The 13,093-nt window shown below is 51.0% G+C and overlaps 1 protein-coding gene and 1 long non-coding RNA gene across 2 annotated transcripts; one reads left to right on the top strand and one right to left on the bottom strand.

Moving 5' to 3' along the window:
• Positions 1 to 2,990: 2,990 nt before the first annotated feature.
• On the bottom strand, positions 2,991 to 9,708 carry LOC144734454 (extracellular signal-regulated kinase 2-like). The gene is made up of 2 exons (XM_078616646.1): positions 9,428 to 9,708; positions 2,991 to 3,135 (listed from the first exon to the last, which is right to left on the bottom strand). Exons 1-2 carry the CDS (start codon positions 9,562 to 9,564, stop codon positions 3,006 to 3,008), a joined length of 267 nt encoding a protein of 88 aa, XP_078472772.1. The 5' UTR covers positions 9,565 to 9,708; the 3' UTR covers positions 2,991 to 3,005.
• On the top strand, positions 5,082 to 12,510 carry LOC144734455 (uncharacterized). The gene is made up of 2 exons (XR_013588519.1): positions 5,082 to 9,667; positions 12,245 to 12,510. It is a non-coding gene; the product is annotated as an uncharacterized LOC144734455 (long non-coding RNA).
• The last annotated feature ends 583 nt before the right edge of the window (positions 12,511 to 13,093 follow it).

Genomic DNA, 13,093 nt, shown 5'->3' with positions numbered 1-13,093 from the left:
TACCACCCCACCGCCTTTCCGACGCGGCGTCACAACCAGTAGCACGCGTCGGCCATATCGGGGGGGACTTCAACCCAGTCTCTCTCCAAGACTCGCATCGCAGCATATAGCTGTACCGACCGAGCTGAGACCCAGTCTCTCTCCAAGACTCGCATCGCAGCATATTGCTGTACCGACCGAGCTGAGATGACCCATCGTTCACTCACTGCACAACATGCACCCTAACAACTGAGGGATACAGTCCCAAAGTAACGGGACAACTACACCTGAACACTACGAATCTCCAGCCCACTGTTTCAACACGCCTCGGAGTGTTTCAATCTCCGGGCCGTCAGGGCGAGCCTACAGCTCCAGACGCACCACGGAGGGTCTCAACCTCCGGGCTGTCAGGTCAAGCCGTCAGCCATTGCATGACGGGACCACACTCTCTGAGCCATGTGAGCGCACAGCCCACTAGGCTAGACATGCCACGGAGTGTTTCAATCTCCGGGCTCTCAGGTCAAGCCGTCAGCCATAGCATGACGGGACCACACTCTCCGAGCCATGTGAGTGCACAGTCCACTAGGCTAGACATGCCACGGAGTGTTTCAATCTCCGGGCTGTCAGGTCAAGCCGTCAGCCATAGCATGACGGGACCACAACTCTCGTGTTAGACACGCAACACCCACTGGGCCATCCTGGTCAGGATCTGCACCCCAAGATATTTGAGAGCCAGCACGACAATTCCAAATCCTTGGCAGCATGTCACCATCTCAAGATAAATGCCCCATACAGTCTATACATCGTTAACAATGACAGCACAAGCTATACATTCACAATCACGAACAAAGCTCAATACAAACCATACATTGTTAACAATCACAAGCAAAGTTTCGCACACACATTGACAACACTCACGAGCGAAGCTCCACACAGTTTACCCAACAACAATTACGACTCCCCGACGACAACGAAGAAAATGTCAACAAAAATCATTAATCTGGAGCGCGTAAATGGACGAAGTGTCAGGGGCCTGGTCTCCCGACCTCCAACCTTTGGCCAGAGCAAAGGCGACGACCAGCGTGTCGATCGATGTGCCGGCCCGGCGCTGGTTACAGTAAGAATGGCGCCCTCACTGTCCGGTCGCAGCGCTGATGACGCGGCGTTGTTTGGTTGGACCACGCTGGGCCCGGAAGTGACGTTGCTCCCAGCGGTCATTGCTCCCCCGGCGGAAGTGATGACACACCCGAAAGTATCCCCCACATTTGTGGCGGGAATGCCGGTGGCGGGAATGGCGGTCGCGGGCTCGAGCGAGCGCTGCGCCTCTTCTCTCCCTCCCGCCATTGCCTGTGAGCACCGCATCTCGCCCAGGAGGGAAGCGGTGGCGCAGAGCAGCTCTGCGAGGCGAAGCAGCGCCTCCTCCATCCCTGCTCCCGACGCTGGAGAGGGGACGGTCGGCGGAGCAGACAGCTGTTCAGCCGGCGGTGCGGCGTCGCCGTCGGCCGGCGGTGCAGCGTCACTGTCGGCCGGCGGTGCGGCGTTGTTGTCGGCCGGCGGTGCAGCGTCGCTGTCGGCCGGCGGTGCGGCATCGTTGTCGGCCGACGGTGCGGCATTGTTGTCGGCTGGCGGTGCGGCGTCGTTGTCGGCCGGCGTTGGCCGCCCCATCGCTGCTTGCTCCTCGACATCGCCGTCAGGACTGAAGGTACGTGGCTTACTTCTTGTCTCCATCCCACTTCTGACACCAAATGTAACGGGTTCCGGAGACACTTGTAGAGATAACTTCTTTATTACAATCCAACACTCCAACAGTCCAACAGTCCAACTACTCTGTTACAGCCTAGGTACACAGCCTAGGTACACAGCCTAGATACACTACTCTGGCTACGCTCTGGAACTCGCCCTCACAAGGACGTAGAGCCGGGAGTTCCAGAGTCCCACCACTGGCCCTCACAGCGTCCCAGGGTCCTCACATGGCTGGTCTTGGGTCTTGGGTCTTGAGCTACAACTGGCCCTGATCGTCCAGGGAGCTCCCCTTTTATGCATAATCTCCAACGAGGGGTGGGGCCATGTGCGCCCCCAGATATCCCACAGAGCACACACAGCCCCCCCCCCCCCCCCCATTGGTGGCGCCAAGGGGCTTAAGCGCCTGGGCCGCCCGGGAACCCAACGCCTGGCGCCAAGGGGCTTAAGCGTCTGGGCTGCCTGGGAACCCAGCGCCCAGCGCCAAGGGGCCCAAGCGCCTGAGCCGCCCAGGGTCCCAGAGCCCCCCCAGCAGCCCCTCCCCTCCCATGTCACTACATATGCAGCCTATCGCATAGGATTTCCTAGCACTAGCGTTATATTCTAAAAATAGATCTTCGGCTGACGACCGAAATCACTATTGATTCACTTATATATTGCAATCACTATTGATTCACCTATATAAGTTGAAAATTAAGTAAAAATCACCGAGTCTGCCAAAACATAGCCAGTCGAGGTCTAAACGCTCACAAATGGGCATCGCTGATTGGCTGAGGCAGCATGTGCTCAGCACCACTGACGAACGCCCGTATTGGCCGAAATTTGCGACCCGCGTGCACAACATAAACACCGTTAATACAAATGTTAACATCAGTCGAAACCATGGGTTCACTATGGGAGGTGAAACGTTAACCGCAAAAACTGTTAAACGATGTCACAGGAAACCGAGGAACTACTGTATTTGTTTAATTCGTAATGTTAATATTATCTACGATCAATATTAATATCTATTTTCCTCCATCTTCCTTTTCAGATGATGTCTACAAAATTCCACCAAAAACCATGAATTAACACATTACATAATTTATGGATGTTCAAATATGGTGGAGGTAGTGGTGTTGGTAGTCGTGGTGGAAATGGTGGCGGAGATGGTGATGATGGTGGTTGTGATGATGATGGTGTAGATGGTAGTGGTGATGATGGTGCTGGGGGTGATGCTGGTGGTTGTGGAGGAAATTATGATGGTCCTGGTGATGATGGTAGTGGTAATGGTGGTGGTGGAACCCTCACTTGATGAGCTCGAGCACCAGGTACATATTCCCTTGGTTGACGAAGTTGTCCAAGATCCTGACGATGTTGGTGCTCTTGTTCAGAGCCCGGAGGAAGCCAGCCTCGCGGTACCAATCCTGGCCCAAGCTGCATGTGAAGATTTGACCACAGATCGTCAGCAACATCTCATCATCGTAAACTCCTCCACACTTCCTCCAATGCAATCATCATCGTAGTCCAAGCATCAGGATTCTAAGTCCGGTTTCTGCAGTGTGTAGGGTGTTTATATTGCAGATTGTAGGGTGTTCATGGTGCAGCTTGTAGGGTGTTCAAGGTGCAACCTTTTTGGGTGTTCATAGTGCAGTGTGTAGGGTGTTCATGGTGCATCATTTAAGGGTGTTCACGGTGTTGCATGTAGGGTGTTCGTAGGGCAGTGTGTAGGGTGTTCATGGTGCAGTAAATAGGGTGTTCATGGTGCAGTGTGTTGGGTGTTTATGGTTGAATGTATTTTATCTCATATATTTTGTACTACTGTATACCTCATGGGACCTCCTTTGCCAGTGTAACGGGTTCCAGAGACACTTGTAGAGGTAACTCCTTTATTACAATACAACACTCCAACAGTCCTGATACTCTGTTACAGCCTAGGTACACAGCCTAGGTACACAGCCTAGATACTCTACACTGGCTACGCTCTGGAACTCGCCCTCACAAGGTCGTCGAGTCGGGAGTTCCAGAGTCCCACCACTGGCTCTCACATCGTCCCAGGGTCCTCAGATGGCTGGTCTTGGGTCTTGGGTCTTGAGCTACGACTGGCCCTGATCGTCCAGGGTGCTCCGCTTTTATAACTAGTCCCCAACGAGGGGTAGGGCCGTGTGCGCCCCCAGATCTCCCACAGAGCACACACAGCCCCCCCCTTTGGCGGCGCCAAGGGGATTAAGCGCCTGGGAACCCAACGCCTGACGCCAAGAGGCTTAAGCGTCTGACCCTCCCAGGGACCCAGAGCCCCCAGCAGCCCCTCCCTTCTTATGTCACTACATTACCCCCCTTTATGTAGCCTCCAGCCGTCCCGGCTGTCAATAATTAGAAAGTTTAAATTAACGAAAGGGAGAGAGAGAAAAAAAATACGCGAGCCTCAACAGGAAAAGAAAAGAGAACAAGAAAGCAACCATAAATACCATCACCAACCTGTACAACTCTACACTATATACAAGCATCAATCAATAAAAAGGTGAAGTAATGACACGTGAACAAACGACCCGCGGCACACCTAGCCCTCCTTGGGATCCGCATAGAAAACGGGGAATTAACAACAACAAATATACAGATTCCGACGCGTTGGATGCACAACCACCGCATGGATGGCAGGGTTCCACACCACCCTGCCAGCCTCCCATCCGTCAGGTGGAGAGAAGGCGAAGACCAACATGTCGAGCATCCCTCTACACACACTAATCCGGACGTCTGTCTACGTCCCGGGTCGAGAAGTCGTACTTCAGGGTCGACCCATGTACTGGGCAAAGAAGTCGCACTTCAGGGCTACTCCAGTATCTACATTTTAAAATATATATATAAAATTTACATGACACAAACAAAACAAATCTGCCTGCTCCTGTTCATAAATGGTGGCCGCACGCGCGAACCGCATCCCCAAGGCATCCAGTGCTTGCGTCCCAGCAGCCCTCAATGAGAACCACCACCGACATTACATGTCAAGCATTAGCACCCCCCGCCTTTCCAACGTGGCGTCTCCATCTTAAAACCGCGCACGTCGGCCATATCGGGGGGCTTCAACCCAATCTCTCTCCAAGACTCGCATCGCAGCATATAGCTGTACCGACCGAGCTGAGACGACCCAGTCTCTCTCCAAGACTCGCATCGCAGCATATAGCTGTACCGACCGAGCTGAGACCCAATCTCTCTCCAAGACTCGCATCGCAGCATATAGCTGTACCGACCGAGCTGAGACCCAATCTCTCTCCAAGACTCGCATCGCAGCATATAGCTGTACCGACCGAGCTGAGACCCAATCTCTCTCCAAGACTCGCATCGCAGCATATAGCTGTACCGACCGAGCTGAGACCCAATCTCTCTCCAAGACTCGCATCGCAGCATATAGCTGTACCGACCGAGCTGAGACCCAATCTCTCTCCAAGACTCGCATCGCAGCATATAGCTGTACCAACCGAGCTGAGACGACGCATCGTTCACTCCCTGCACAACATGCACCCTAACAACTGAGGGATACAGTCCCAACGTAACGGGACAACTACACCTGAACACCACAAATCTCCAGCCCACTGTTTCAACGCGCCTCGGAGTGTTTCAACCTCCGGGCCGTCAGATCAAGCCGTCAGCGATTCCATGACGGAACCACACTCTCCGAGCCATGTGAGCACACAGCCCACTAGGCTAGACATGCCACGGAGTGTTTCAATCTCCGGGCTGTCAGGTCAAGCCGTCAGCCATAGCATGACGGGACCACACTCTCCGAGCCATGTGAGCACACAGCCCACTAGGCTAGACATGCCACGGAGTGTTTCAATCTCCGGGCTGTCAGGTCAAGCCGTCAGCCATAGCATGACGGGACCACAACTCTCGTGTTAGACACGCAACACCCACTGGGCCATCCTGGTCAGGATCTGCACCCCAAGATATTTGAGAGCCAGCATGACAATTCCAAATCCTTGGCAGCATGTCACCATCTCAAAATAAATGCCCCATACAGTATATACATCGTTAACAATGACAAGCAAAGTTTCGCACACACATTGACAACACTCACGAGCGAAGCTCCACACAGTTTACCCAACAACAGTCACGACTTCCCGACGACAATGAAGAGAATGTCAACAAAAAAATAATTAATCCGGAGCGCGTAAATGTACGAAATGTCAGGGGCCTGGTCTCCCGACCTCCAACCTTTGGCCAGAGCAGCAAAGGCGGCGACCAGCGTGTCGGTCGATGTGCCAGCCCCGGCGCCGGTTACAGTAAGAATGGCGCACTCACTGTCCGGTCGCAGCGCTGATGACGCGGTATGCTAGGTTGAAGCCAGCTGTCGTCCGGCAGTGAAGGTCGCAGCGCTGATGACGCGGCATTGCTAGGTTGCAAACAGCTGTCACCCGGCGGTGAGGGACGCAGCGCTGATGACGCGGCATCGTCGGGTTGGCCCACGCTGGGCCCGGAAGTGACGTCGCTCCCAGCGGTCATTGCTCCCCCGGCAGAAGTGACGACACACCCGGATGTATTTGCGGCGGGAACGGCTGCCATCTTTGTGTTGGAGCCGGCGGAATGGCGCGGCCGCTGCGCCGCCTCTCTCCCTCCTGTCTCCGCCTGTGAGCGACGCATGTCGTCCAGGATGGAGACGGTGGCGTGGAGCAGCTCAGTGAGGCGAAGCAGCGCCTCCTCCATTGCTGCTCCCGACGCTGGAGGAGGATCAGCAGGTGTGGTGGACGACTGCTCAGCCGGCGGTGCGGCGTCGTTGTCGGCCCGAGTTGGCTGCCCCGTCGCCGCTTGCTCCTCAACATCGCCATCAGGACTGAAGGTACGTGGCTCACTTCTTGTCTCCATTGCCACTTCTGACGCCAAATGTAACGGGTTCCGGAGACACTTGTAGAGGTAACTCCTTTATTACAATACAACACTCCAACAGTCCTGATACTCTGTTACAGCCTAGGTACACAGCCTAGGTACACAGCCTAGATACTCTACACTGGCTACGCTCTGGAACTCGCCCTCACAAGGTCGTCGAGTCGGGAGTTCCAGAGTCCCACCACTGGCTCTCACATCGTCCCAGGGTCCTCAGATGGCTGGTCTTGGGTCTTGGGTCTTGAGCTACGACTGGCCCTGATCGTCCAGGGAGCTCCGCTTTTATAACTAGTCCCCAATGAGGGGTGGGGCCGTGTGCGCCCCCAGATCTCCCACAGAGCATACACAGCCCCCCCCCTTTGGCGGCGCCAAGGGGATTAAGCGCCTGGGAACCCAACGCCTGACGCCAAGAGGCTTAAGCGTCTGACCCTCCCAGGGACTCAGAGCCCCCAGCAGCCCCTCCCTTCTTATGTCACTACACCAGTACCAAAATATGAGAATAAATTTGCCCCTTTTGTCTGGCAACAAAACAGGTGTTGAGATGTTAAAACACCAAGCTGAAACCTTTTACAAGGAATCATGTCTGCATTACCCACAATACTTGTGGTCAGAATGCAAAAAAACAACTTTTTTTACTGGCAAATGAGGTACCAATGGTGTAAATGCTTACCCCGAGCTCTCATACTCTGATGGTGCATTGTCTTTGAGTTGTGTGCCTTTTGGCGTCATCTGGTCCAACCCATGTGAGACTAGGCTCTAAGGAAAGCTGTCTCGGGTGTGGACCAATCAACTTCAAAGACAGTGCATTCATTATCAGAGTTATGTGTTTTGCATTATGACTGCAGGTATTGTGGTCTATGCAAACATGACTCCTCGTAAAAAAGGTGTCAGTTTTGTTGGCAGATAAAAGGGTAAAAAAACAATTATCATATTTTTTACTGGCAAATGAGGTACCAATGGTGTAAATGCTTTCCCTGAGCTCTCATACTCTGATGGTGCATTGTCTTTGAGTTGTGCGCCTTTTGGCGTCATCTGGTCCAACCCATGTGAGACTCGGCTCTAAGGAAAGCTGTCTCGGGTGTGGACCAATCAACTTCAAGGACAGTACATACATTATCAGAGTTATGTTTTTTGTTTGCATTATGACTGCAGGTATTGTGGTCTATGCAAACATGACTCCTCGTAAAAAAGGTGTCAGATTTGTTGCCAGATAAAAGGGTAAAAAAACTATTAAAATATATGCATTGTCTTTGAAACTGATTGGTCCACACCAGAGACCAGAAAAAAGGGGAAAACTTATTCTCATATTTTGGTACTGGCAAATGAGGTCCCATTATGTAGCTGCTCACCTTGAGCTCTCATTACTCTGATAGTGTGTTGTCTTTGTGCTGTATGCCTTTTGGCATCCTCTGATCTAACACCGTTTTGAGACTAGGCTCAAAAGAAAGCTGTCTCTGGTGTGGACCAATCAGTTTCAAAGACAATGCATACATTATCAGTGTTTTTTGTTTGCATTCTGACCACAAGTATTGTGGTTAATGCAGATATGATTCCTTGTAAAAGGTTTCAGTTTGGTGTTTTAACATTTCAACACCTGTTTTGTTGCCAGAAAAAAGTGTAAAACTTATTCTCATACTGTATACCTATGAAGATTTTGCACATCTCAAATTTTAATGATGCAATGTTTTACGTTTACATGTTGAAGCAAGCACTCTCTGTGACGCTGTTGTATTGTGAACGGTGCTACGTTAATCAATATAAGTTTGAGTGATTGAATGAGCAGCAGCAGCATCGTGCAGAGCTTCCACCGAACGGGTCGAGGCGCTGCGAAACCTTCAGCCAAAGCACAACGCGGAGGCTCAAACGCTGATCCCACTCTTATACCTGTCAACCGCTTATCAGTGCCTACCTTATTAGAGACCAATTCAGACCTTATTGGTCACCCCGTGCCCTTATAAATCTCAACGTTCATCCTACAACATCCCATCACAAGGGAGAAACACAAAGACAAAAACAATGCTTTCCCCTGGTGAAACGGCTGTACACTAAATGGACCTGAAAACTCAATTTCCCTGTGCAAGAATATGGGTAAACCTTCTGGGTTGACATGGTATGCACTCTCCGTGACCTGCACTGGAAGTTTTCATTACACGTTACATACACGCTGGGCCCACTCTGGCTTATAGGGCTTTGCATGGTCTTGGGGCCTGGACATCTGTGAAGAAGAGCTTTATAGCTCATCGGTTTCCTCCAATATGCATATTCTGATTGCAGGCAAGGCCGGATTCATCCATAGGTTAATCAGGAATGAGGCCCTTATTTTATAGTCCCTCCATAAGCCCATATAACCTACTAAAATGCAGTGACCCAAGGTGATTTGTTCAATTAAATAAAGCACTCCTACGCGTCCTGACTTTTGGGGCACCCTGGCGAGATGTTAACTACCTCGCCTGGTATACAGGTCGTGGGTTCGATCCCGCCTCTGACGCCTGCTGTTAGGTGTCTCTCTCTCTCTCCCCGTGGTGGATTTGTCTCCGGGTCTCTTCCGGTTTTACCCCTCCACATTTAGAATCAAGTCACGCGCTTAAGAGTATTCGGCTGCTGCTTGAAATTTCCACACGACGATAAGCTACTTCGTTGAGCTATCATTTGTGACAGCCAGGTCGCTTCTGAAAAAAATACCTAAATAGCTCAGTGTGGCTTGACCTGGTACAGACTAAATTTGGTTAAAAACAGTTTAATTATATTTTAATAATAAAATTTGTTTAATTGTAAAAAGAGGTTCATATTGGACGGCAATTAAAAGTATGTTTTGCCGTTCCAAGTTTTAATCGGACTGCTTTCCCTCTACCTCTCGATGTCGCGCGTAACCTTCACGGCCACCTTCCTCTTCTGCCTGCGATCCAGGCAGGTGTAGACCGCGCCGTAGCCTCCAGCGCCCAGCTTGGACAGCACCCGGTAACGGCGCTTGATCACGGAACCCTCCATCTGTTGGGAACGACAACAGCGCAGGGTCGAGGGAGGCCAGGGGGTTGGACTGGACTGTACGAACTTCGTTCGCGCCGGACGTAGCCAACCGTCCTCATCGGAGGTGCGGGGTTAACGGTCAATGACGGTCTACCCGCGACCACCTCCTCGTGACCTCTCCCACCTCTTCACATAACTGTCACCAATAACGATGTGGGTGCTGTTGTTACACCAATGACAAAGATCCCCTGCGTAGCCTTAACAGACAGAATAGAGCAAGTGCTATTAGCGAGCAGCCCCTATGAAGGCCGTCACTGTGGCACACGAGGGGGTGGGTGGCCAACACCACGCCCGGCTGCCTTTTTATCCCCAGTGTGCGAAGTTTACACACCGCACAAGTTACTCATTTGAGGCTGAGTCGACCTAGGGGAGGCCCAGGACCGGTTTATCACCGGTGTTGGCCGTGAGTGGGAACCGAACTCGGGTCAGCGGGTTCTTTGTGCAGCGTAGCGCTAACCACTACACTACCGCCGCCACCGCAGCACCACAACAAGTTGTCGTAACGTTAATAACAGACTCGAATCTGAGTGGGACTTTATAATATTTATACTTTCTATCCCTTTCTGGAATCCCCCATTTGCACTCAACGTCATTCACCCACTCGATTCGCACATTACAAGTTACAATATTCGGTCATTCACACCCCGCTTCGCAACCATCTACACACAGCGATCCTGATCATGCAATACGCATTAGCCCATCCTACTGCTCGACCCTAACCCCCACACCTAACTACCCCTACCCCCAACCACTACCCCAACTCCTATCACTACTACTACCCTATCACACGTGTAGGTAGAACGTCAATAGTAAAGCCTTCTTCACGATACAGCCCCTTGCCTGCGCATGGTAAAACCGAAGTCAACCGTATAAAGTGAGATATTAAGTAGACACTGGACGCGAGTGGGAGCGTTGTGGCGGTTGTTGTTGTTGATCACGTGCCGGGAGCTGGCGGCGCGTGCGCGGTGACTGTTGCTATGCGCGTTGCTGTGGGTGGGGCCGAGGATTGGTGGGTCACACAGAGATGGGTTTGTGAAACTCGTCGAGGAGGAGCCGTAGCCCTGGCTCGGCCGAGGAGGAGGCGGCGGTAGAGCGGAGTGTCTGGACTCGTCTCCGCCATGTCCCACGCGTGTGTGCGCCCGCCTGTGTCGCCGTGTGAGTCTTGGGGAATCTGTGAGTCTGTGGGTCTCTTTGTGAAACTGTGGGTCATTCTGGTTCGGTGTGAGTCTGTGGGTCACTGTGCGAGTCTGTGGGTCTCTGTGGGATTAGTCTATGTGTGGCTATGAGTCTGAGGGAGTCTCTGTGTGTTCTCCGAGTCTGTGGAGGAAGTCGCTGTTGGGGCCGAAACGCAAATCACCACCGCCTCGTGTGACAGAACCATAGAGACGAAAACTTCACAAAACTTGAATTTACAAAGAAACCGCGCAACATCAATCAATGCAGTGTAACAATTACAACAGCAATTCGCGTCTGTGATTATCGCAGATCCCAATTTTGAAAATAAAATTTAGCAAACATTTTCCCAGTGCGTGTGCGATACTAACACGATGGTACTCACACGGATGTCTAGCAGTGGATTGAGCATGGACGGATGCTCATTTACAACGTTGGCCATAGGCAGGGAGTCGAACTCTATTCATAAAATTGGTAGCGTGATTGGCGTGGTGATGATTGTGGTGGTGATGTTCATGCTTATCGTGGTGATGATTGTAGTGGTGTTGTTCGTGATGATGGTGTTGGTAATGATGGTCTTGGTGGTGATGATGCCGATGATGCTCGTGTTGGTGGTGATGGTGTTGGTAGTGATGATGCTGGTGTTGGTGATGATGATGGTGTTGGTAGTGATGATTATGGAGGTGTTGGTGGTGATGATGCTGGTGTTGGTGCTAGTTGTTGATGGTGGTGATGATGCTGGTGTTAGTGGTGATATTGGTGCTGATAATAGTAGTGTTGTTGGTGTTGGTGATGATCATCGTAGAGGTGGTGGTAATTATTGTGTTGGTGCGTGTGATTATGGTAGAGGTAGTGTTGGTGCATCTGCCAGTTATCTCAGTCAACGCATGGCACGTGGGCCTGTCCCGTAACCTGTCAGCGAGCCTTCAACACCCCACGTCGCCTCAAGTTTAAGTTCATTTATTAGGTATAGCCCTAAATTTCGATTTAAAGCTTTCGTGACTGCAGGGATTTATCTTCTTGGTTCTTTCGGTAAAGTCACTCTGTCTTCTCGACAGACCTGTTCTCCACCTGAGGACGGCTGCTTGCGTTGTGGCCGAAACGTCGTGAGAATTATTTTATTGGTTTATTTTTATTATTTTATTATTTCCATTCTACGTTACTTTACCGAAACACCTCAGCCGTGGCAGATCACTGTTACAATTCAGTGGGATCACATGATATTGACTTCTCCAAGACAGAGGTTCTCTGCAAGCCATCTGGCTACCATGAGAGATTCGTTCATGAGGCGATCCACATATACAAACACAGAGACAATTTCAACCGAGAAGATGGATTCCGGCTTAGCAATCATTGGAAGGACGTAATAAACCATTTCGGATCTTAACTGATTGTGTTCACGTTTACGGTGACTTTCAGACCGCGTTCCACTCACTGGCATTGACTATATATCTTGTATTCTCCGCAGGGAATGGATTTTTTGCTCCGCTGCAAGTCTCCCCGCACTACTCTCCCATTGACATATTTCGTTGCTTCCTCTTAGTATCTTTCACACGACGGTCAATGGTACATTGTATAGCGGATTGTATAATAATAAATAGTATAAAATTGTAATGCTTAATACAATGTACAAAGTAATATATAGTATTGTAATTATATAGTGAATATACAGCTGTGTGATATACATTAGGGTGGGTAGAATCATACATATGTAATAAACCTTCTTGAAACGGCTTCCGGAATCAGTCCTTTTTATTTTCAACTTCCACAGTTACACTTCACACACTCCCCGTTGCTGACAGACAACGGAAAGCGGGCAGACTTCCCGCCAAGTCCCCACCGCACACGTGGCACCCAGAGCCCCGTACGCGCGTGACTCCTGCTCTTCTCGTTCCCAAGTCTGCTCCCGACTTCTCTCTCCCTCTCTCTCTTAATCCCTTCGTCACGTGGTACCCCCCAGCCAATCCTCCGTAGACAGCGTTGACCGTTCCCGATGGTTCCCTGTCAATCCCGGGACCAAGCCACTGATCCGGCTTCCCATTAGCTGAGGCCCCGATTGGCCAGGCCAATCACCCCTGCTAACATGCCGTGATCACGCCGAGGCCATGCTCCCTGGCTCACCCCTTATTGGCTACAAAGCGGGACCGGCAAGCCAATCCCCACGTGAACCCTCTATGGCTGTTATTACACATAGTGTAATATTACAATGTATAAGGTGGTGTATAGAAATACAGTATATAATTTAATGTTGGGTTTGTCTATGGCAGTATATAGTACGGTGTAGACTCGTGTGATATAAGAGAATAAAGTTTTGCTG

The sequence above is a fragment of the Lampetra planeri genome, chromosome 51 (genome assembly GCF_965212315.1).
Source record: "Lampetra planeri chromosome 51, kcLamPlan1.2.h2, whole genome shotgun sequence".
NCBI classification, from domain to species: Eukaryota; Metazoa; Chordata; class Hyperoartia; order Petromyzontiformes; family Petromyzontidae; genus Lampetra; species Lampetra planeri.
This window is presented reverse-complemented; position numbering and strand designations above follow the sequence as displayed.

Coding starts and splice junctions, on each gene's coding strand:
- LOC144734454 (XM_078616646.1), bottom strand. CDS start 9,564: ATGGAGGGTTCCGTGATCAAGCGCCGTTACCGGGTGCTGTCCAAGCTG. Junction 3,136..9,427: donor GTTACGCGCGACATCGAGAG/GTAGAGGGAAAG, acceptor CTTCACATGCAG/CTTGGGCCAGGATTGGTACC.